The sequence below is a fragment of the Mercurialis annua genome, linkage group LG4, assembly GCF_937616625.2.
Source record: "Mercurialis annua linkage group LG4, ddMerAnnu1.2, whole genome shotgun sequence".
NCBI lineage: Eukaryota > Viridiplantae > Streptophyta > Magnoliopsida > Malpighiales > Euphorbiaceae > Mercurialis > Mercurialis annua.
Genome location: NC_065573.1, coordinates 12,664,044 through 12,690,031, shown reverse-complemented (window position 1 = coordinate 12,690,031; position 25,988 = coordinate 12,664,044). Strand labels below are relative to the sequence as shown.

Here is a 25,988-nt window from a genome sequence, read left to right as displayed (position 1 = left end):
AATTAAGTCTAAAAGAATAATATTTCTTTTCTTGAATTTATCTAATTCCTAAACTATTTCACATAACTCTTAATTTCTTATTTTGAAGTCCTATCTTATCTTCTAATGCGATTTCTTTAGGTATTATGACCTCTTCTCTTTTGTAGGATCATGTTTAATCGTGATCAAGACATAGGTGTTGAGATTGAAGAAAAAATTCAAAAGTACTGATTTACTACAACCTCCACAACTTTTGAGGTAATCATTGATATAAGCTCAAACCGAGTTTGCGTTGGCCCTATTCTTATCTCACTATGTTATTTGTGCGAAATTGCATCTCCATTCCCCGATCAAGCCCCATCACGTTTTGCAAGGAGCCACCACCAATTGTCTATTTGGGAAAATGAGACGTTTAAAAATTGGCCCTTATTTAACACAACATTCCAAGATTGGGTAGTACGATTAAAGCCTTGCTTTGGCAAGATATGGAAATCCACAAAAATTTACGATTTTATCACCATATGTCAAGCCAGCAGGCCGATTGCCAAACAATACATCATGGGATCGACACTCTTTTGGCCAAGGGCGATCACCTGCTTTTACTTCAAGTTTGGACCTATGACTGTCACCATGCTAGACCTCGCCTTGATGTGGAACATACATGTGAGCGGAGCGGGGGTTATGCTCGCCCAGACTTATGGTCGACCTCGGTCTTGTTAAATTTGAATAATTGACTCGCCACCTAACTCAGTTAGGAAATACCTTTTATACCGAATAGATAAATGCATGCGCTTATAGATGAGATTATCATGTATCGTACCAAAAGATCAGGTTCGTGGACACAACCTAACTCTTAACTGACTTATTTATTTTATTGATTTAAGATACATATCCCAATTAAAATAAATTATCTCATCAAACAAGGCAGTCCAGAAAATATAGTGCTCGAAAATAAATGACTAGAAAAGTAATGTGCTAGAAAATAGAGTGCAGAAATGTAAACATGTATTATATTTTAAGACTAGCATATAACTTAATTTGAACTGGCATGGTGGACAAGTACCAATTACTCCTAAACAAGCATGTAATCTTAGGGTTTTTAATAACATATAACAACAGACATGAGTGGATTTTATTCTATTTGCATTCATGAAGTCTAAACCGAATATAAAATTTGAGATTGATTTTAGATTTACCATCTTTAATTCCTATACAACCACTAATTATAAAATTAATGGCAGTCCAAAGATTTCTATGTCATTTGATTAGTTTTGAATTAAGTTGACGTGATTATCTAATTAAACTTGTTAATGATAGATTTGGACATACACTAAAAATATTAAACATACATGCCCAATAAGCAATTGATATACATACAAGATTAAAAATACTTTTAAACCTCTTTTCGTCGTTTGTTTGTCGATATAGTAAGATTTCGGATCTGGTCAAAATAAGGAATTTGTTCCTCTAGTCGATACAAATGCACCGGTATAAACTAGAGCTAATGTCGGGTCCAAACGAAGCGGAAAAGACCTCTTGAAGTTTCTGGAGAAACATGGCAGTTATAGCAGTTATGGCAGAAACATGAAAACAATGCTAATCATGCATCCTATTAATTCGGAATTAAACAACATGCATATAAAAGATAATGATCATGTGATGAAACTAAAATTGGGTCCTTTGACATGCATCTCTGAATCATATGGTCGTTGTTTAGTGATAGAATCCAATTCCATATCGAAGTACAACTGCGTGTTCTTGATCGATTGAAACATAGAAGCTCGATTTGATCAGTCTAAGTGATTGAATTTTAAGTGTTTTAGAGCTGGATGGTTCGGCTAAAGGCAGTCTAAATTAGACTTTTTAGTCCTTTGATCATACATTGTGTTAAATTCAATTTCCACCCCTTACAGGGTTTATAACAATATTATATAGTAGTGGATTAAGATTAGGGTGAGGGTTAGGTATTTGGAGTTTAGATTGTACTCTTTTGGATTTCAATTGTATCCAAATTCATACGTTTGAGTTTCATTTGTACCCAATTTTATAAATTAAACTCTTTTATATTCGAAAAAAATTCAAAAAATTCCTTATAAATTACTTATTTGAGTTCTTTTTTATTTGAAAAATTCAAAATAAATGACTTTTTTGATCTTTTTTTGGAAAAGATGCAAACTTAGTATTTGTGGGTACGTACAATTGAAAGTAAAAGGTGTGGATTTGGATACTATTGGCGATTTTAGAACGTCGGGGTGAAATTGAAAAGGGACTAAAAGATCGAAATTTTCTGGATCATTAGGCCTTAATAAAATGATTGTCGGGTGATCAAAATAAATTTTTTGATAAAGAAATGAAAAGAAAGAGAAGGAGAATAAAGAAGCGATTATAGTTTTTTAACACATCTTTTTTTAAGATACATTTTATAAATGACCCTTTAAATCGTCCACGTCCAACTAATTTTACTTGAGAGGAACAGGTCCTTTGCGGAGGTCAAGCTCTAGCCCGATATTTAAACGGCTATATATATATATATGAATATGCCTTGGATTTTCTAAAAATGCATGGAAGAACAATACTTTGGACATAACCTCATAAATAATGTGGAAACATAATAAGTTGAGAATTGCATAAAATAATGTTGCTAATTATAGTAAAATGGTTAGTAGTGTCGGGTTGGATTGGGTGGCAGTGGTAATGAGATTGAATAACTGACTTTTGTTGTACCTCATGAGTAAAAACATAACAGCAACGATAGACATAATATATATATATATGATGAAAAAAAGAGGAAGAAAATGCACAAAGAAATCTCCTAGAAAGGCGTAAACACCACCAAAACAAAAGCACCGCATTTATGGGACACCATTGATTCTTCTTTGCTCAACATGCACGTATGTTATGCGAAATAATCAAGTAAACATGGTTTTGTAAACGCAGAGTGCACGAAAAGATTACGAAAAAGATGGCATCTCTATCATCGCAACCGTCCAAGAAAGCCCTGCGTACCCCCGGAGGGTCTACTAGTTCGCAGGGAAATCGATCTTCAAGCGGGCAGACTGTCAAATTTGCCAGGCGAACTTCAAGTGGGAGATATGTGAGTCTGTCGAGAGAAGATCTTGATATGTCAGGCGAGTTATCGGGCGATTACATGAACTACACCGTCCACATTCCTCCTACGCCCGATAACCAGCCCATGGACACCTCTGTCGCGGTCAAAGCTGAGGAGCAATATGTTTCTAATTCTCTCTTTACGGGCGGATTCAATAGTGTAACACGCGCGCACCTCATGGACAAGGTGATTGAATCCGAGGTCACGCATCCTCAGATGGCTGGATCCAAAGGCTCCTCTTGTGCAATGCCCGCATGTGATGGCAAAGTAATGAAGGATGAAAGAGGAAATGATGTGATTCCTTGCGAATGCAGGTACAGTTTTCCTTTATTGCAATGTGTTGGAACAAAGTCTCAAGTACAATGTGGTTTTGCAGGTTCAAAATCTGCAGGGACTGCTACCTGGATGCCCAAAAGGAGACAGGTTTATGCCCTGGCTGCAAGGAGACTTATAAAATAGGAGACTACGACGACGATGTTCCTGACTTTTCTACTGGAGCATTGCCGTTGCCTGCTCCTAATAAAGGTGACCCTAACAACATGACCATGATGAAGAGAAACCAGACTGGAGATTTCGATCACAACCGCTGGTTGTTCGAAACTAAAGGTACTTACGGCTATGGGAACGCCTTTTGGCCTCAAGATGACATGTACGGCGATGATGAGGATGATGGATTCAAAAGCGGAATGGTGGAAAATATGGATAAACCTTGGAAGCCCCTCAGTCGCAAAATGCCAATTCCTGCAGCAATCATGAGTCCTTACAGGTAATATACATCATACATTAATTAGTCAGGTAGTTAGTTTAATCTACTAATCTCTTATGTATGCAAATAATTGAAAATTGCAGATTGCTGATCGTGATTCGATTAGTGGTGCTGGGATTCTTCTTGAACTGGAGAGTTAACAATCCAAATGAAGATGCAAGATGGTTGTGGCTTATGTCAGTGGTGTGCGAGATTTGGTTTGCCTTCTCCTGGATTTTGGATCAGATTCCCAAACTTTGCCCTGTCAATCGCTCCACGGACCTTGAGGTTCTTCGCGACAAGTTTGAAATGCCGTCACCCTCCAATCCTAGCGGACGCTCTGATCTTCCTGGTGTTGATTTGTTTGTGTCCACCGCTGACCCTGAAAAAGAGCCGCCCCTTGTCACTGCCAATACTATCCTTTCAATTCTAGCCGTAGATTACCCTGTGGAGAAGGTAGCTTGTTATGTTTCCGACGATGGAGGTGCTCTCCTTACTTTTGAGGCCATGGCTGAGGCTGCAAGCTTCGCTGATCTATGGGTTCCTTTCTGCCGAAAACATAACATTGAGCCGAGAAATCCTGAAATTTACTTCAGCTTAAAAGTGGATCCAACTAAGAACAAAAGCAGGCCTGATTTTGTGAAAGACAGGAGAAGAATAAAGAGGGAGTATGACGAGTTCAAGGTGAGGATCAATGGCCTTCCCGATTCAATCAGGAGAAGATCCGATGCTTTCAATGCAAGAGAGGAAATGAAAATGTTGAAGCACATGAGGGAGAGTGGTGGTGATCCTATGGAGCCTATCAAAATCCAGAAAGCTACATGGATGGCTGACGGCACCCACTGGCCTGGAACGTGGTCCGCTCCTGCCCCTGAGCACTCCAAAGGCGACCACGCTGGAATTCTTCAGGTACCAATTTCGTATGATTTTACTGACTCGCTCATCAACAAATACTAACAACTTACTCACTGGATACAGGTGATGCTAAAGCCTCCTAGTCCTGATCCACTCATGGGAGGCGCAGAAGACAAGTTAATAGATTTCTCCGACGTTGATATACGCCTTCCTATGTTTGTGTATGTCTCGCGTGAAAAGAGACCAGGCTATGACCATAACAAGAAAGCTGGTGCCATGAACGCCTTGGTTCGAGCTTCTGCCGTTCTGTCCAATGGTCCTTTCATTCTCAATTTGGACTGTGATCACTACATTTACAATTGTAAAGCCATCCGAGAAGGAATGTGTTTCATGATGGACAGAGGTGGTGAAAGCATCTGCTACATTCAGTTTCCCCAGAGATTTGAAGGCATTGATGCCTCTGACAGATATGCTAATCACAACACTGTGTTTTTCGATGGACAAATGCGTGCCCTTGACGGTGTACAGGTACAAGTTCATAATTCAATTCATTTGTTTCAGTTCCAGGAAATTAATATAAACTTGAGAATGAATTTATCATACCTGAGCGCAGGGTCCTGTTTATGTGGGAACTGGTTGCATGTTTAGACGTTTTGCTCTATACGGGTTCGACCCTCCAAATGCTGATAAGTATGAGCAGAAGAGCAATGATGCTCCTGAAATACGTCCCCTGACCGCCACAGACTTTGACCCTGATCTTGATTTGAATCTACTGCCCAAGCGTTTCGGGAATTCCACAATGCTGGCCGAGTCTATACCAATTGCCGAATACCAGGCCAGGCCCCTTGCAGATCATCCTGCAGTTAAATATGGACGTCCTCCTGGCGCTCTAAGGGTTCCACGAGAACCGCTTGATGCCACTACAGTGGCTGAGTCGGTCTCTGTAATTTCCTGCTGGTAAGCAATTCTTACTTTAGAAACATTTATTACTGTTAGTATTATTGCAGGCAGCTGACTGTGTAATATTAATGTTACTGCAGGTACGAGGACAAAACGGAATGGGGTGACAGGGTGGGATGGATTTATGGTTCGGTCACAGAAGATGTCGTGACAGGCTATCGTATGCACAACCGCGGATGGCACTCTGTGTATTGCGTAACTAAACGTGATGCATTTCGCGGATCAGCTCCAATCAACCTGACTGATCGACTCCACCAGGTGCTCCGCTGGGCTACAGGGTCCGTGGAGATTTTCTTTTCAAGGAACAATGCTCTTCTTGCTTCAAGGAAGCTCAAGTTACTGCAGCGCCTTGCTTATCTTAATGTCGGCATCTATCCATTCACATCCATGTTCCTGATAGTCTACTGCTTCCTTCCTGCACTCTCCCTTTTTTCAGGATACTTCATTGTTCAAACGCTGAGCATTGCGTTTTTAGTCTACCTCTTAACTATAACCATTTGCCTGATTTTGCTTGCTATCCTTGAGTTGAAGTGGTCGGGCATCGGGTTGGAAGAGTGGTGGAGGAACGAACAATTCTGGCTTATCTCCGGAACTAGTGCTCACTTTGCGGCTGTTATGCAAGGTCTGCTCAAGGTTATTGCAGGGATTGAGATATCTTTCACATTGACGTCTAAGTCTGCTGGAGATGATGTAGACGATATATTTGCAGACTTGTACATCGTGAAGTGGACGTCTTTGATGATCCCACCCATTGTGATTGCTATGACAAACATAATTGCCATAGCCTTTGCATTTATAAGGACAGTATACAGCACAGTTCCACAATGGAGCAAGTTCATCGGTGGCGCATTCTTTAGCTTCTGGGTGTTGGCTCATCTCTACCCTTTTGCCAAAGGTTTAATGGGACGGAGAGGGAAGACGCCGACAATTGTGTTTGTGTGGTCTGGTCTCATAGCAATCACAATCTCTTTACTATGGATCGCCATTAGCCCGCCACAGGCAGCAACAAACCCAGATGGCACGGGCTCAGGTTTCCAGTTCCCATGAGCACAAAGCATCAAATCAATTGAAGTCTGGGAAATCTTTTATGCATGTTTTCTCTTCTAAACTGTCTTGTAAATGAACAAATATAGGTAGGGACTAGAAAACACAGGAAAGAGCTGATTTATTTTGACACGAACAAACTGAAAATAAACTTAAATTTACACAGCTGCTGATTTGTTGGCTGCTAAAACGTTTATACTTGTTTTGGTGAACTTTTAACTTGTTAATGCCATAATATGATGCTTTTGATATAGATTTGCTTTCAGAATTCAACTATTAAATACAGAATAAAGACAATAGTCTCAAGCTACAACCAACCTGAACAATGACTAAACAACTACATTGTCTAAACTACCTTTTTCTTCTCCAGACTACAACCCTACATATCTGCCACCTCAAACGGGACGCGCACAAATAACTGACCATGCAAAGTAACCACGGCGGATGTCTGATGTGGATCGATTCTCGAAGGTAAGCACACAGCCTGAAAGCAGAACCACTTTAAACATCATGAACATCTTAAAAAAGAACAAGTGAATAGAATGCCCACTTTGACAAACCTTTTTAAAGGGCGTGACGCCCCAAGGATTATCCAGTTGCTCTGGGTTACCAGAAATTATCAAGCGTCCAGCTGGATCAGACTGAACATGAACCTATATCAAAAAGGTAGTCCATATAAAAAGTGGCAACTTAATCAATTGAGATCAATATCAAGTACTCAGATGAAAAGCTTAAAAGCACAGATAGCTTCAAGGGGTACATCTTACCTCCTCTCGCAGAAGCCCTGGAACTAAAGCATATATTTCAAAGCAGTCGCTCTGTATAGAGTCAAAATACCAAGTTAAATTACAGTCAAAAAAGGTCAAGCTTTTATAGCCATAACTCATAAGATCGAATCTTACAGTTCTTTGCACATTGATTTTTACCCAATCAGCTGCAGGTCCAATATCTTTGACCATTGAATCCGATCTGCCAAAAACCATCCAATTTTAGCAGTCCAAAAACCAAATTTTATTAGTTTTTTAACTGAATAGGTATTAGGTGTGATTATTAATCAAAGCCCATGACATTGTCAGCAAAGGGAGCCTAACTGTGGTCTCATTGCTTTCATGTGAGGAACAAGGACAGACCGATCAACATTTGATGGTTTTTTACGCTTCAGTACACCTGAGACAATAACCTTAAGTCAAGAGAATAAATTTTTCAGTTGAAGGAATGAACATGCTCATCCAGGTAATCTGTTTTTACCATTAGTTTTTAGTTGCTTATCACCCTTTGTTGCAGAGCTCAAGTTCTTATCCTAACCAGCAGATGGAGAAATTCATACGTTAAGGGTAAAGGATGTGAATTTTGGTACTGAAAAAGAAAATAGTAACCTAACAAAATACTAAGAGCATCAGAGTGGAAGACAAACCTTCACAATTGGATGACAAATCTGACCATTACCAAGAAGACGCTGGGAATGCCAACCTTGCATGGCACGAGCAGCAGAATCCCTTCTAGCCCTGCCTGAGCTGGGAGCTTGACTTCCTCCTGGTGCCTGTACAGGATGATTTAACTATACACGACTGTTTCAGACCGTTTCTCATCCTTATGGGCATGATAAGGAAAAGATAAAATAAAATGAAATAAAGATTTTCTGAATTCTTTTATGACAAAAGCAGCAGCAAGAAAATGGCTTTTAATATATACTGCTTAAACCACCCAATACAGCAATTACATATTGCCTTTATTAACTGATCTACAGAGAGAAGGCAATTTGAATCACAGCCAGCGATCCCACATGTCAATATAGTGTTACATCAGGCTATCTTCCCATTTTTTTGCTACATTAGAATAGAACTAGAAAATTATAAGTTCTAAAATCTTATATGATTAATTCTATATTCCTCCAAATAGTTTCTTATCTCCTCTAAACTAAAATTCCCTCATGCCAACCACATTGTGCTGGTACATGTTAATGAGAATACAGATAAATGGGCAAATTTAAACATTGAAACTCTACAATGCAGAAGTTAATGGATAAACAATTTGCATTAGCTATTGAGGCTACCTGATTCTCAACCCTGATTGGCTCTGTCAATGGACAATCAGAGAAAGGGAGCTCCCCGTTACGCATTTTATGCTTCTCATATTCGTGTAATGCCTGCATAAAATATGATTGTGAACTCCAAAGAAGTGCATAAAAGAAAATAGCAAACTAGAAAACTAGATAAGAAAAATAGAAATTAGACAATAACCTTCTCATAAAATATTCGGAACGTCCACGAAACAGTAGTGCAGGTCCTATTCAACCAAACATGATGAATAAGTAATTGTTAACCTAAACATAACAAAAAAAAGTTATGCAGAGCAGCAAATGAGACCATCTGACTCAAAAGAAGATTTGAATACTGATGTTTGTCACTTCCTATTAAGGGAACTTATAGGTTGAGCAACAGGGACAATATCTTTATGTGTGTCAACCCAAAAAAACAGCACCAGCACCATAAACCATCAGACACTGAGATTTCTTTCTCTTGCGATGCAAGAAAATAACAAAATTTGTCTTCCCAGACACAGCAAATAGACCACACTATTTACTATTTACAGACTCAAAATAAGATGTAAGTGCAGTTTTCTCTACCTTGTAACCCCACAAAATACTCAATAAATATCAGCTAAAATCAGAGTTATCCTTACTTTGGGGGTCTGAATGATTCTCCAACTTGACGCCATAACTTGCATGAAGTCACCTGCAAATGGTAGCATAAAGAAATTAACTGTCTCGTACTTCCCAAGCGCTGGAAGCCATCGCCTACATTTTTAGAAGATTTAATAATGATCATGATGTCAAATAAAGCTGAGACAATTTTGTCGTGATGCGCTCTATAGTGAAATTAGTCCATAGCATTAAACAGCAAGAAAACGTAAAAAATAAAAACTAGCATCAAATGGAAAAAGACAACCAAAAAATCCAAATGTTCCTATTTTTGTTAAAAGATAGGAGTGTTTGTATGCATAAAGCACGAGTGGTTATTCCTCGTGGAAGAACATATTTATTGTACAAAAGCCACCAAGAAAAAGGTTGCTCTTACCTAATTGTTGAGGAAAATCGTGGTTTTGTGCAGTAAGGAAAATAAGGCTCCAAGGTTTTCACTTGTGTTTCCATAAAACTAAAATATGCAATATTTATAAACAGCTTAAAGAGTTGGCTAACAATTATGTTTAGATTTAATGGTAATTACTCGGTTAAATTTGTAATAGATTACTGGATAAAGTAGTCTCAGATTTTATACAATCAAAGGGGGAAAAAACAGCAGATAGGTAAAGAGCAAGAAAAAGAAGGCATGAAATTGACCCTCCTAATGTTGTTAACTAATAGAGGTGACAAGGGTGATTGCATTTCGAACATAATTAGCGAAATAGGATTAGAAATGCGTGAAGGGAAAGAAAGAAAACCCGTTCATAGCCTCCAAGTTTGATGACAGATCTCCATAACCTAGCGAAAGGAGAAGGCATAATTAAAAGTAATGAATAGGTGTGCAATGAATGGACAGAGAGAATGAGTTACTTGAGCAGATTGAGTTCTTCTTTATAGAACTTAAGGGTCTTATATTCGAAGTGATTCTGTCTGTAAAAGCTTTCAACATCCTTTGCAAAAGCTGCTTGCTCGTCGGGTGTTCCAGACTCATAGCCATCGATCAAGGCAGAACCCTCAATGAATGACTTGGGAGTGTCTTCATCAGTAGTAGTTGCGTTTGGGACCAATGCCAATGCCAAAGCGGGCTTATCGTCTACGAGATGAACTTGAGCAGCAGCAGCAGACTGCAATCTCACATCTTCATCATCATCAGCTCCGTCCTGGACACTCATCTCAATACTTTTTGCATCTTCGGGTTCAAGAATATTAGGGTGTGGTTGCAGTTCCCCAGTCGGAGTTGACAAAGAGCCTTCAACTATGTTCATATCAGTTGTCTCCTTTTCTGCATCCTCCATAACCTCTTAAAGACTAAAACCCTAATAATATAAAAATCTGAAACAAAGACAGATAAACAGAGTAAATCAGCAAAATGCAAATGTAGCTTTAGACAGTGAAAGGTTTAGAAAAACGAACCGAATAACAGGGTCTGGGTCTGGGTCTGGGGGTGCGTTTGTGCTGATGTTTTTGTATGGCGTTGGTGTTGGAGAGTATTGAGGAGAGTGAGAGAGTTGGGTTGAGAAGAACATAATGGCATATACAGGCAATCCTCTCTCTATTTCAGAAACCAACCAACACACGGATCTTTGCTTTCATTAGGCCCATAATCTACTTAGGCCCTAGGGTTTCTTTAAGAAGAAAATCACACAAAATTGGTTTTTTTTTTAACAAATACCAATATTATAGCAAAATATTTTCAAACATACTAGCTATACTTTCAAAATTGAAAAATACATTACCCATTTTTTTTAAAAAAAATATACTTTGCTAATTATAAAAATACAATAACTATTATATAAAAAATGTAGTTAGATGAAAGTGAAGACTCTCTTACAAATAAGATCTTTTCAAATAAATTAAGAATTTATCAATTAAGATTTTTACAAATGAAATCAATTAATATCTTTCCAAAATAAGACCAAGTAAAGATCTTTTCAAATAAATTTAATTATTTTTTTCATAAATTTAATTTAAATAAAATTAAAGATAATATTTGATAAACGTTTATCTTGATATATAATTAAAATTGATTAGATTCAATATTCGAAAAAATACGGCTTGGTTAACCAGTGGCATACTAATAGGTTATTAACGGTAGACTTAAAACAAATTTTGTTTAAAATGCACAATTTAGGTTGATTAAAAAATTATTAATGATATACTAAATATTACTTAGCTCTAGGTTTGTCAACGGTTTACTCACGGTTTACTAACGGCACACTAAAAATAAATTTATTAAATTTTTTTAAAAGTATATTTTATTTAAAATGCACAATTCAAATTTACTAACGATTTATTCAACATAAAGTTTATTACAAGTTTACCAACGATTAACCAACGTTTACTAACAGTGTACTAAAAATTAAATTATTGGTGTACCATTGGTTAACCAACAAACCATTACAGATACATAAGTGAAAAAAAATTACATCAGAAAATCGAGAGCATCATTGGAAGACAGCCAACAGTTTACCCAAAGTTAATTATTAATGTACTAAAAAATAAGATTATTGATGTACCTAGTACACCATTGGTTAACCAACAAAAAAATTAAGTCATAAAATTACAAATCAAAAATTGTTGTTGCGTCGCGGATCTGATCCCCGATTCCGATTTGTTCATCATGGCGATAATAGGTCCTCCAGCTGTAATTTTCTGAAAACGGAAAAACCAAAGCAAAAAAAAAAACGAAGATGGCCGGTACGAACAAGGCGGTGCCGGATCTGAATCTAAAGAAGAATATGTTGCTGTCAGAGAAGAATAGAGGGATAGGTTGCGGGTCGCCGGATCTGAAGAAGGAGACGCTGCTATGAACGGGCTGTGACGATGGTGGGCAATTGCGGAGGGTTTATGGCGGCGGAGGGCTTACTACGGCGGTAGCGACGGACTTGAGACAAATAGTGGTTGACGGCTGCGACAAAACATAAACTCGATGGTGGCTGCAAATGTTATGATATCACTGATCTTTCTATTTTTGCTCCATTTGCTTATACTTGTTAAAAGTTGGCTATAAGTATTATTTAGGCCTAATTACTTAAAAATCACCCACCTTTTAACTTTTTTTCATTTATACCATGACCTAGGAAAATTTTCAATTGTACCCTATTTTTTATTTTTATGTTTCATCTCTACTCTAATGAGTTGAATTGACCTATTTTTTTTTGAAAAAAAGTTTAAATTAGTCCTTCATTTTTAACCTATATTCTAATAAAACGTTAATGTTAATCATTTATGTATCTTGTTTTTAAAATTTTCATCTTTAAATTAATTAAATTATCAAAAAGTTTACTTTTGGGGTACAAACGAAACATAAAAATTGAAAATAGGGTACAATTGAAAATTTTCCTAGGTCGTGGTATAAATGAAAAAAAGTTACAAGCTGAGTCGTTTTTAAGTAATTATGCCTATTATTTAAGTAGCTTCCAGTTAGTTCATGTGTAGCTCATTAGTATCAGGTCTTGGAAAAGCTTTAGATTTGCCTTATGGTAAGTCTTTATATTTAAAAAATAGACTTCTTTTCATAAATAAGCGTCTATATGAAATTTTTTATTAGATACATTCTGATTATATCATTCAAATTCAAACTAAAAAATTAATTTGTTGTACAATTATAATAAAATCCAAACAGGTTTATGGTATCTTATGAGCAGCTAAAAATTCAAGCAGCTTTATGTTATCTCATGAGAAGTTTTTTGATAGCTCAATGCACTAAAATAACACATTCTCATAAGAAGTAAAATCTAAAAAATTTAAAATTAAAGTATCAGGATCTGATAACATAATAGAAACAAATAATCCAACAAACATGAAATTTTTAGACATGAAAATATTAAAGTATCATAATTCATATAAGAAAATCACTTATTCTCTATCTTGATAATCCTTCTTTTCCCTCTGCCTTCTTCTATCTTTGCTACAGCTCCAACATATTTAATCTCTACTTTGATCTTCTTCCTTTTCTCTCGTCCTTCTTCTACAATTGGTACAGCTTGAGTATCAGTTATCTCCATTAGCGGTTGTTTTGACTTTACATGAGAATACAACAAAACACAATATCTAGACTTTATATTTTCAATCGAAAGCTTAAAAGGCACCTTCCTCCCTTCAATGATGTACTCGGAAAATACAGAATCTTTAATCAAATGTAGGAAACAATGCTAGTCATTCATATGCATAAAAAGAGAAATGAATAAATGAATGAAAATAGAAAAATAAATATTTACCTGTCAGATTGTGTTGGTAAACCATCAACTTGAGACAAAGAAAAAGGTTGAAATTTGGACTAGCCAAGATACGCAGGAGAAGACAAATCGATAGCTTTGATGGATGATAGTAAGTTAGACATGATTAACAGCTTCAGAATCATGACGCAATAACCCATAACCACTTCAGCCGCGGATTTTTCGAGAACAGCTGAACGTTTAGAGTTGTATATGTAAACGCACCTATCCTTGAAGGATAAAACCGCCAATATCCAATGCCAACTATTCCTCACATGAATAAAAAATAAAACGTCGTCAACTTCACTCCAAAGAATACCAAAAAGAATTTTCTCGCCCTGGATATAATTAAAAATCAAAGCATCCCCTCTCAAAAACTTATCACCCTATCCACTTGCCAAATACGAAGCATACAAACTTTGTATGCGTCTATCGAAGATATTATCAGCGGTGGTGCACCTCACAATAGACATCGACTTTTGCTTCTCCCTCAAAAAATAAAACAGCACGTCGATATGCTGAAGATATAAATTAAAATGTGAAAATAGCTTATCAGAAAATTAGAAGTAATTTAGTGGTAAATTAGCTTTATTTACTAAAAATAAGAGTAGTAAAAAACTCACAAAATATGATAAAGGCAGACCACTGTAGTGAAGATAAGAGAACCATGATTTTTACGTTATTTGATTAACATACATATTGAAGGGAGGTACAATTTCATTGGTTAGAGGATCATAATGCTTGAAACTAAAAAAATATCAAATAACATTATTAAAATAAGTCACAATATATTTTACAAAAATAAATATTTATAGATAAAAATATACTTACCTATTTTTCTCTTTAAATTCTTTCACAATCCATAAATCAAAATCAATTTGCTTGCAAAAATCATATGATCCATCAATATCATCACCGGAGCAACATCATATACTGCAAAACTTGGATTTGCACGAACATTTATGACCTTGACATTCTAATGAGAAAAAACAAACAATATAAAAATTAATAAATAAAAAACAACCAACTAACAAGCAGCAAATAAATTAAATTAACAAAAATAAAAAAAATACCAAATTTGAGGGTAATGACTTTGAAACAGTCTCAGCCATTTCATGACTCGGATTTTCACGACCAACCGTGCACTCTGTATTCTAAAAGAGAAAAAAAAATGAAACATGTAATAATGAATAGAAGTAACCAACAAAGGAAAAACAAACATATACTAAATTTATCAACAAATACCGAAGTAGAGGATAAAGTCTTTGAAACAACATGAAGAGCTTCAAGACTTGGATTTGAACAAGCACCCTTGTTCTAAACATTCTAAAAACGAGACAAAAATTTAACAAAAACATATATTAAGCAACTACTAAGAAACAAATAATAAACTGCTAAGCAACCAATATTAAACCGTTTAGTAAAAAAAACCAATATATGATAAAAATAAATAAAGTACCTTATATGCATTTAAATGCATAGCTGCAGCGATAATTTTAGGATGATTTCTAGTATCACAGTAGAAAGAGCTTATTTATTCGTCGATAACAAGCCTTTACTTCAAAAGAAAGGAATAGAACCGGAAGCTTTGATGGGCCGTAGCATTCTGCAAAGAGTTGAAATATAGAAAAATATAAAGAAATACCAAAAAAAGCAACTAACAAGCTATCAAATGTATACTAGAAAAGTTTATAAATTGAATATATGATACCTTTTGTGATTTTATTTTCTGAACTGCAATTGTATCTGAAGAAATGATTTCGTCAAAAGTGGCAGTATACATGTCATCGATGTTGCATTCTAAATCCTTTAACATTGTATCGACATGGCATTTGAATCCTTTGACGTCTTATCAATGTTGCATTCTGCAACCTTTATCATTTCAAGCTCAACTTCATTAGCAGAAACTATACTAACCTCTTTGCTGCTTTATCAATTGAGATTGAATAGTTTGATCTTCTTGCTCAGTCACCTGCTTATTATCTTCTGCCGTATCATTCTCCGCCAAATTATTCCTTTCTTCCGCAATAGACTGTTCAATGTTGCGTTTGATCTATAGAAAAATGTAAGTTTGTCGTTTCATATTAGTACATTATTATGTTGCTTAAAAAATTCAGGAATGAAAAATTGATGCAAATACATATATCTTAATTATTTTACCTTAAAAGATACATCCTCCTCCTTGTCATCAGACCCATTGACACTAATTGAATCTCCAGTATGCTGTAACAATAAAAAAAGTCATTAAATAATAATGGTTAAATTTAGCATATCATAAGTAGCTTAAATGTAAAATGTAAGTAGTTTAAAAGTATATTAGTAGTAGTTCAAAGGTAGATTGCAAATTCTAACAAAATTTGTAAAAAAAAATAACTTACAAAGTAGGTCTGGTTTTCAATTTTATTTGAACTCTTCTTAATTGAATCAAACACTTTAAAAACATTAGTGAACTGAAGAGTCACATAATGTTTAAAGCTGCTCAAGTCATTCACTATTTTTTAAGAAGAAACCACCATCTGCAACTCTTTCTCAACATGATCAATATATGATCTTTTCCTTGGTAAAAATGAAGTTGATGCCTCACCACATTGATAATCAGGTATATCATCTTCTAAATCAGCTCCTTCTTATCCTTTCCCTTAATAAAAAATGACTTTAAGTCCAACTTGTTCATCTCCTCAATAGAAGGGGTGATTTTCCTCAACTTCATCTGTAAAAAATAAAAAATATGAAAGTACAGATTGTATGAATTTTATTTTTAAAAAATGTAACACTAACCTCTTTCCCAGTCAAAGAAAAGAAAGGTTTATCCAAATCTGCAAGGCCATGATTCTTGTCAACTTTCCATCTCAAAATCCTTGGGATAGCGGCACCATTCTCCAAAATAGCAAGATTATTGACTACATAAGGGCAACACTTATAGAACCAACATTCTAAGGCGTAAATAAAAACAGCCAGCCGATAAAAAGGGGTTTTACCTTCTTCTTCAAACTGCTTACTTTTCCCTTTCAATTTATCCTTTAAATCATCCATCCCACTATTAGAACAATCTAGTCCCTATGAAAAGTCATTACACTCACTTAACTCAATTATATTCAGGTTCGCAATGGAAACACATTTTACATTTTGAGATAAAAACAGAAACACATCAAGAAAATACAAAATCGCTATTTTAACACCATCTTTGGGACTAGACCGTCTCCTAGTGACAAAAAAATCATCTAAGGCTTGCTTATTGAAACAGTTAAGGTCCTTAAAATATTTGTCAAAAATCCCATTTGAGATATTTCTAAACCTAAGTTTGCTAACATCTCCATGACATTTTAGTCCTGTTACTAAGGCAAACTCGTCAATCCCAAATTTCAGCCTCACTCCACCAACATTAAGCCACAATTCATTTGTATTTGGTTGGTTAAGCAACCTCAAAAAAAGGCGATGCAAAAGTTGCGTTTGCACCTTAAAAAATGGCATGTCAAGAAAATAACCAAAAGGACTCTTTCTAAAGAAATCTAACTCAATATCATTCAATTTGTTTTTTAACTTTAAAATGGGATCATAGATATAGTAGTTTGCACTTTTGATATAAAACCATTCATTAGGAGGTATTGAATATTGTCAAATCTGGAAAAAAAAAACCACATAAAAACATATGAAAATAATTAATCACACAATACTAAATTATTTGTAAATTAAACATACAAAATAATGTTTTCAGCATATTTTATGACACAAAACACTGACCTTAAGCTGATTATCAACATCAGTTTGTGTTTTCTTTGAATTACTTCTTAGACCAACACGATTGCCCTATTTTCTTATCGCACTCACTTCATCCTTCTTTTTAGTAGGTGTGAATTCTTTTTATATTTAGACACTGATTTTAAAACCATTTTTCTAAAAAATATTGTCAACCGTCTAAACAGTCAATACCTTCCACCCTACTAATTGTCAAATTTGAATCATAAAGCATGTAAGAGCATGAACAAAAATAAAAACATTGTCATATGATTATAATACTCAGAAAAAAGACATCAAAAAACAGTTTAATATAAATTTGATTAAATTACCAAATGATAAAAACACAGAAACTAAAAAGGAGAACAATAATTATTTCTATATGTGTATTTTATCTCACGAATCAAACATGGAGTTAGAACTATCTGAAAGAATCTAACACTAGAAAAAACAACAAGAAGTATGAGACTAATAGTTATACTTCAGTGTGACATTAATTGATGATTATTGTGCATAAAATATAATTGAAGAGAATCCATAAATTAATATAACCAAATAAAAGAAACCAGAAACAAAAAATTAAAAAAACAAATTCAAATGCCTAAATCTTGTTTTTTACCTTTATAATAGAGATTGAAGTAAATTTGAATGAACAAACAAAAGCAGGTATGGTAGGGAGGAAGATTCATCTGAACAAATAAAACAGGTGAAGAAAACGGTGAAATTAGGCGGAGAGAACGGTGGAATCAGGCGGAGAAAACGGTGGAATCAGAGCAAGAAAAGAGAAAGTACAGAAATTAAAAAAAGGAGTACGTTTGAAACCCTAAAAGTTGGGAGGGCAATTGCGGAAACTATTTGAAAAAGGGGTATAGCACGTAATTTTCTCTATAATTCTATTTTCTTAAAAACTTTGTTAGTGATCCACAAAATAATTTAAGCAAAAATCTATTATTTTTCTAAAATGTCTTTGTATGTGAACCCCTTTATATAATAAGTACTATTTTATCCTTACACTAGCACTGAAAATCAATATGTACACAACCGACCGAATAAGAAATTTTAACTGAGAATTGAACCGACCGAATAAGATATGCAAAATAATTCATATCCAACCCGATCAAATAGGTCGGTTATTTCGGTCGGTTCAATTAAAACCGATAAAATTATAAGGAAAAATTAAAAAAATCAATAAAATTCAAAATTCTTATTAATTTGGTCAATTCAGTTAATTTGGATAATTTAAAATTTAAACTGAATCAATAACCAAAATATTGAAATTTTTATATAAAAACCAAACTGACCGAATTAACCATTTCAACCAAACTGAACCGACCAAAATTCATAGGTTCACTCGGCTGGTTTTTTTGCTCACTCATACCGAAAATCAATGAATGCTTTGTCATTTCTCACAAATTAGTGTTTGGTTACTTTGTAACACCATCAAAAGGAAAATTTAAGTCTCTCTTTCTAAAACCAGCTCAGTCATAATCTTTACCAGCATCAACGTCCCTATTAAAAGTCCTAACCAAAACCAACTTCCTTTTCGGGTTGTGTCTCGAATCTCCACCGCAAACTTTTCCCACGACCTTCTTCTCATCCCTTTGCAATTCTCTTATCCTCGACGCCTTCTTGATAATCAATCTAGATACATTTTCTTCTTCTTCTTCGATCAAAACATCGCAAGCTTAGGGATTTTTCGTTTCTCATCTGATTTGTGTGATTTTTGCGCCTTTGCTTCTCAAATTCGATTCCCTATCATTCAAGGGCTTCTGATCAAGGTAAGGTTTCGATTTTTATATTGAAAATTTGAGGTTAAGGGCTGTTTTAAAGTTATGTTTATAACGTTCGAATCGATGTATCGAAACCTAGTCGTTTCTAGCGTTTTTGAGGTGATTTTTAATAGAGTATGAGTTAAAATGAATTGGGTACATGTCAGAATGAGTTATAGGTGTCTTTTGGTTTCCGAAAAGGGTCCCCGACCTGCTGGAGTCGCGCCCAGCAAGAGGGCGCGACGTGCTGAGCCTCAGCACGTCGTGCCATGCCAAAAATGGCATGTGCACGACGTGCCAGGCAAGAGCACGACGTGCCCCCTTGATTTTCATGGGGCACGACGTGCATAGGAAAGGGCACGACGTGCCCCTCCCTAAAAATGGTTGGGCACGACGTGCCCTACCCTGATGGTGACTCTGGGGGTTTACATAAGTGAGAAATGGCATCCGTAAGTGTTTTGAGCCTAAAACCTTGACGAAACATAGCTAAGGAAATGAAAAGATACTAAGGTGAGATAATTGGATATTCAAGTATTCAGCGGGCTAGTTAAGCTAAGGTTTTATGGAAACGTAAGAAGTTAATTAAAAAATAAACTTGGGATTGGTCTTGCCCTTAACCTAAGATTAGCATTTATGAATTTAAACGCACCTTTGTTTTGACGATCCGAGAAACGTGCTACCAATTGGGCGTCAATAGGACTGCGTGATCAATGGTACTGAGATTAGATAATCATGTGTCATAGAGTTAAGTATGAGATGTTAGATGAGATGACGAGGGTGGCTTAGTTCCCGACCTGAACTTAAAGAGAAACTGTGGCGACGGTGGCATTGTTCCCGGCCCAGATACTCAATACAGATTTGTGGCGACGGTGGCTTAGTTTCCGGCGGGAACTTAAAGGGAAACTGTGGCGACGGTGGCTTAGTTTTCGGCATGAACTTAAAGGGAAACTGTGGCGACGGTGGCATTGTTCCCGTCCCAGATACTCAATGCAGATCTGTGGCAACAGTGGTTTAGTTCACGGCCTGAACTTAAAGGGAAACTGTGGCGACGGTGGCATTGTTTCCCGGCCCAGATACCCAATACACATATGTGGCGATAGTGGGTTTGTTCCCGGCCAGATACTGTCATAAGTAAACTCATTAGATTTCATATATGGTTTCTTAAAAATCTTTGGATTAGAGTTTCAGTCAGATCGTAAATATGTGTGTTGTTTGATGTTCGATCTATGAATCGATTAATTGAATATTTAAAGGTATGCTAAATGTTTATACAATTTTGATAAAATACCATCTGTAAACGTAAACTCACTCAGTATTTCCCAAAATACTGACCCCTCACTCTTGATGTTTTTCAGGTAATCAGAGTCGGATCAGACAAACCATCTCCTTTGTGTCAGAAGTCGCTTGGCTTACACAAAATATGAGTTCCTATAGAGCTGCAGCAGTCAGTACGTGTCAGAATAAGGTTTATGATTTGATTTCAAACGGTATTTTATATTGTACGCTATGATACGATTTATAAATGGTATTTGTTTATAAGAGATGTTCAATCCGTTTGATCTCGGTACCAAATTCCATGAGCGGAATTGATCGTGCATATGACTAGAAACAGGGCGGTGCTGGATATTGAATATCGCTTTGTAAGACCCTGGTTTCTACGAATCGTATTGTATCGGTTTTCAGAAAAGGAATATGAAAATTTGATAATTATAACTACAACGAATAAAAAAGTTTTCTGAAAACGTTTTATAGTAATATGTTTTAAATCGCGAAAAAAAAATTATTGTGGTTTTAAGCTTGCTACGGGATTTGGAGCTACCACTCTCATTCCCTAGCGCCGGTCGCGGCTCAATAATTTGGATCGTGACAGCTCTAATGTCCTTAGCAGAATACTTCCTAATGTATACCTCAACAGACCCTGCCCTAGCCATTACCATAAAATCTTCTTCATGGTTTATTGGCTTTATACCTTCCTGGTATTCTACTCCCGTCTCACACCAATAGTAATCCACAATGGCTTTATCGTATATCTTCTTGCACCATTTGTCAAGGTTGGACATTTCAATCTCACCAATGTGGTATACCCTACTTTGAACATCCCCGCCATGTTATGCCAATTCCCCAAGATCCCCATGATGATGTAAATTAAATCTGGAATAATTAACTGCCTCCTGGTGAAACTGCAAAAACAGAAAATAACCAATGCATTCAACAATCAAGCCAACCAACACCAATGAACCAACCTACACACTAAAACAAACCACAGCATTGAATACACCAACCAACACAACAACGACAATTATTTCTCTACATCCTAAAACAACCAACACAATAACAATAGTTAATTTTAAACACCAACACAGCAACAATAAAGTATTCATAAAGCCAACACATCAAAATAAAGTTTTCGCAAAGCCAACACAAAATCTAAATTTTCAACAAAAGGGAGCATGTAAAGAAATATTATCATAAATGGACCCACAAAAATTAAAGAGTTTATTAATCACACTAGTTCAACATAAGTGGTCCTATAGGTTATGGGGTCAACATTTACAAAAGTTGCGTACCTTTGACTACATCGTCACTGCTTTCACTATCAGTATCATGTAAGACATAAAGGGATTTTGAAGTTTTTAGAACATGGAGTACTTTCCCATGCCTTGTCTCTTTCCCTTTGCCTTTCCCTCTCCCTTTACTTTTTTTTTCTTCTGCCCATTTTTTTAACGCTTTAAACCTGCCAACCAACAAGCCCTCTGTTCAAATTATACATTATAGAAAGCAATTAACATAAACACAAACTCATTTTTAAAAACTCAAAAAAGCTTACATACCCAGTTTTGTCTGCTTCGATTGATCTTTTTTTTAACAAATGCCTCTTCTTTCTAGCAGGAACGAACGAAGAAGAAAAGCAAAAAGCTTCATTTTCAAAAACAATGGCGACTGATAAAGCCCTAGCAGGCAATCAAGTAACGAAGAAGGTAGACGAACGTTCTTTTAAAAAAAACAAATAAATTAAAGAAAGAGAGAGGAAGACGAAAGTCAGAGAAGTAAGTTAAAATAGAGAGGAAGTTACCGAGCGGTTATTTTTTTTTTTTTGTATTTTAAATTTTGAAACCCAACTAACATGTGCAAGACCTATCTGACATTGAAAAAGCGGCGATTTATTCGCTAAGGGGGTTTAGCGAGCGTCGCCACAAAAATCAGGGGGTTTACTGATCATTTTAGAGATCATGGGGTTTATTGTAAGGTACCCCAAAAGTTAGGGGCCGTGGCGGATTATTAGCCATTTTAATTTGAAATATTAAAAAAAGATTATGATTATTTTAATTTTTGCCATCAAAAACTAGTTAGGACAAAAAAAAACACTATTAAAACCAGAGAATGTATCTCACTCTCTTGGGTGAGAGTGCGGAGGGGGTTTGACCCGATTTTGACAAAATCAGGGTAAAAGTGATCCCTTTTTGCTAATTTTAACATTTTTAACACTTTGTGCCAAGTTGAGGGTCCAATCTCTTTGGATTTTTATGCACTATTCAAGACTAATTATGTTTTAACCCTTCAAATCTGTGGTTGTGCACCGATTACGCCTGCCTGAAATCCATCAAGCAAATCGATAGGTCATCACTCGAAAAAATTTCTCTGTAAATCATCATTTGATGCTTCAGTCCCTTATCACTTTTGACTTGTCCGGAAAATAGGTGTCTACATATATATTTATACATATTCATATTATTTTTTATTTGATTGTTCGGTTTTTCGGTTTTCAAAATGTTCAAATCGAACACTGAAGTTTGGTAAAAATCCAAAACCTTTAAATTCATATTACGCCAAAACGAACCGAAATGTTCGGTTCAGTTCGATTAAAACTTCAAATTTTTACTTTTTTATATTTTTTTATCTTTGATCTTAAAATAAATTTATATGTTAATTAATAAGTGTTTAATTAACTTTTTTATATATTTATTAGCTTATTTATATGATGTATGAAATTTATTATTTTATATATCAACTATAATATAATATAAGAATAAAAACTAAGAAATATAAATTTATATTATTTTTTATTGGATTGTTCGATTTTTCTGTTTTTCAGTTTTTCGGTTTCGTTTTTTTAGTTTTTTGGTTTTTAAAATGTTCAAACCGAACTGAAAACCAAACACCAAACTTTTACCTAATTACAAACTAAACCAAACCGTATTCGGCAAATAATGAATATGTAGTTGCAATATCGGTTCGATTCGGTTTTACTGTTTGATTTGATTTGATTTTTGCACACCCATATCTGCGAGCTCATTATATGCTACTGGCTGAAATGGCCATTGAACAAGGAAAACAAATATGTATTACCCAACACGTTACTGAATGTGTATGTAAAATTTAACCTGTTTGGTAAATCACAGATGATGTTCGATAAAAGGACTGAAAAAAACGTAATGATCTAAGCTCATGCTAATGCTACACTGTTTTTAGGTTTAGGGAAGGTGCGTGGCAAAATATGTATACATCTTCTTCTGTTTTGAAGGCTTATGATGGGTTATTTAATCTCAGGAAGGTCCATGCGTGGTGTTAGAATTAATAGTGGGTTGGACTCTGATGTATATGTTAGAAGTGGTCTCCATGATATTTATTCGAGAAAATGAAAAAACTATATAAAAAACAGAAAAAATTTACAAAAATGTTAAGTCAGCTCTATTATTACATCAACACCTGTAAAATCTGACACATTACAAACAGTGCCTACTCCATCTATCAGTTGACACGTCGCAAGAAGAGAGACATAAAAAAACACGCAAAAATCACCTTGCCCAGCCAGTTGATGCGCGCCACCTGTACAAGATGCTAACTAAACTAAGAGTACGAAGTCAGTTTATAGGTAACACACACCATATTTCTTTAATGCAGAGATAGAAAATGTGAGATTTCTTTACTCAACCAATTAATGGACGCCAAATATACCAAATATGTGACCCTTTTTATATGTCTCCACTTTTATAATCACACTAGCTTTAGTCCCGTGTGTTGCACGATTTTTTTTAATTATTAACGTTTTAAAATATGACAATTAGTAGAGGTTTGTTTATATTTTTTATTTTAATACCCTCTTTTTTAATCAAAATTTGAATAATTTTTTATTTATTTTTAAGCTAACATATATATTATATATTTGTTTAATTTTAATAGGTCGTTATGTTTCATCTTGACAAATTAATGTTCATTTTAATTATTTTAAATTAGATTAAAACTTTCAAGTTTTATATTAATAATATTTAATGTTTCGTTTATAAAGGTTAAATTTTTACAATTCATAACCAATACATAAGTCAAATCTTATTCCTGTGCATTAACCAATCAAGCCGAATTGTTCTTTTTTATCAAGAAAACTACAATCCATTTTTGTATAATTTGTCTTTTTTATCTAAACTGTTTTCTTATGTTTATCATCTTCTTTAATTAATTAGTGAGTTACAAATTTATAATTAAAAAAAATATTAGTTATATTATCTAATTGTACGGGAACGTTTAAAAAATATATAAAAAAATAAAAATATATCATTTTGGCAAGATCCAATTGCAAGATAAGTAGTAAAATTAGAATTCTTACAAATATAATTAAATCAATTTACCATACATGAAAATACAGTTCTCATAATAAAATGCTTAATTAAGTGATAAACTATAATATACATTCATTTAAAATGAGAAAATTGGCATGATAAACAAGAATCAAATGTAATAAAACGTAAATAATTGTATACTTATTTGAGAATACATCAATATTGGAGTGCCAAATTTCATAAAGTAAATAATTAAATAAGGTTTTAAAATTAGTATATTATTCTTCACATCTTGATATTTAATTAAAATAATATAATTGATGATATTAGCAAAATCAAACAAGATAATATAACAATTAAAAATATATAATACCAAATTAGAAAGTGCAAATTAATTGTGAAACTAATTTATTCTATTTAACATATCATTAATATTAGTTAGATTGTTATTCATTATTAAAATAAAAACATGTATTTTGTAGCAAATTTTACTTTCCAATCCTACCACTCAATCAATATTATGTAATTATGTTAGTAAAATTAAATAAAATAATATTAGTAATTGATTTATTGTAATTAAGAAAAGAATGTTGTTAACGAATTCGATTAACAATCAATTAATGGATTAAATTAGCAAATCTCAACATGTATGCTAAAAAAAATATTATTCAAATTAAAACTAAAAAAGTAATCAAATTAGTACTATTTTTACCATACCAATTAAAAATAAATACTATTGACTTATTGTAATAAAAAAAACAGTATTACCAAATTTGATATACAATCAACTAATGCATTAAATTTGTAAATCTCAACATGTAAACTGAAAAATAGTTATTTAAATTTAAAACTAAAAAGGTAACCAACTCACTATTTTTACCATGCGAATTAAATATAAATGTTACTATAATTAAAAAAAAAAGATTGTTACCAGCAATCAATTAATGAATTAAATTTGCATATCTCAACATATAAGCTAAAAAATATTTAAAAAGATAGCCAAATAACAAATTTAAGAAACTAATTAAATATTATTATGTCACTTAAAAACGTTATGAGTGTGGTTGTGATTATAACTGTAAAGGTTACCTTTAATTTTGTTAATTGGTTAATGCCTTCTATAATTTTTTTTTTAAAATTTTAGTCATATTTCCTTAAGCAGATACATAAAAATTTATTATATAATATAATTAGTTAATTTAATATAATTGTTATATTAATTCTGAAATAAAATATTTAGTATTAATTAGAAAATATTAAAGAGCTTTAAATTATTATTTATTACCGAGATTAAAAAATTTATTTTGTTATTAATTTTATATTTCCAATCTTTCCTC

General features: G+C 34.3%; 2 protein-coding genes across 4 annotated transcripts; one reads left to right on the top strand and one right to left on the bottom strand.

The window, feature by feature from the left end:
• Nucleotides 1-2,780: 2,780 nt before the first annotated feature.
• On the top strand, nucleotides 2,781-6,869 carry LOC126677482 (cellulose synthase-like protein D4). Its single transcript, XM_050372127.2, has 6 exons — nucleotides 2,781-3,402; nucleotides 3,465-3,854; nucleotides 3,938-4,742; nucleotides 4,812-5,216; nucleotides 5,302-5,645; nucleotides 5,729-6,869. The coding sequence occupies exons 1-6, from the start codon at nucleotides 2,942-2,944 to the stop codon at nucleotides 6,693-6,695; spliced, it is 3,372 nt and encodes a 1,123-aa protein (XP_050228084.1). The 5' UTR covers nucleotides 2,781-2,941; the 3' UTR covers nucleotides 6,696-6,869.
• Nucleotides 6,870-6,912: 43 nt separating this feature from the next.
• LOC126677483 (AT-rich interactive domain-containing protein 5-like) lies at nucleotides 6,913-10,922 on the bottom strand. Of its 3 annotated transcripts, none has more exons than XM_050372129.2 (13): nucleotides 10,789-10,922; nucleotides 10,246-10,707; nucleotides 10,134-10,173; nucleotides 9,375-9,427; nucleotides 8,933-8,978; nucleotides 8,746-8,838; nucleotides 8,107-8,232; nucleotides 7,941-7,992; nucleotides 7,784-7,859; nucleotides 7,595-7,661; nucleotides 7,460-7,510; nucleotides 7,253-7,345; nucleotides 6,913-7,176 (listed from the first exon to the last, which is right to left on the bottom strand). In XM_050372129.2, the coding sequence occupies exons 2-13, from the start codon at nucleotides 10,668-10,670 to the stop codon at nucleotides 7,072-7,074; spliced, it is 1,227 nt and encodes a 408-aa protein (XP_050228086.1). In that variant the 5' UTR covers nucleotides 10,671-10,707; nucleotides 10,789-10,922; the 3' UTR covers nucleotides 6,913-7,071. The 3 variants fall into 3 exon arrangements, with proteins under 3 accessions (XP_050228086.1, XP_050228085.1, XP_050228087.1); XM_050372128.2 differs by having other exon boundaries at nucleotides 8,107-8,250; nucleotides 10,789-10,921; XM_050372130.2 differs by having other exon boundaries at nucleotides 7,823-7,859; nucleotides 8,107-8,250; nucleotides 10,789-10,921.
• Between the last annotated feature and the right edge of the window lie 15,066 nt (nucleotides 10,923-25,988).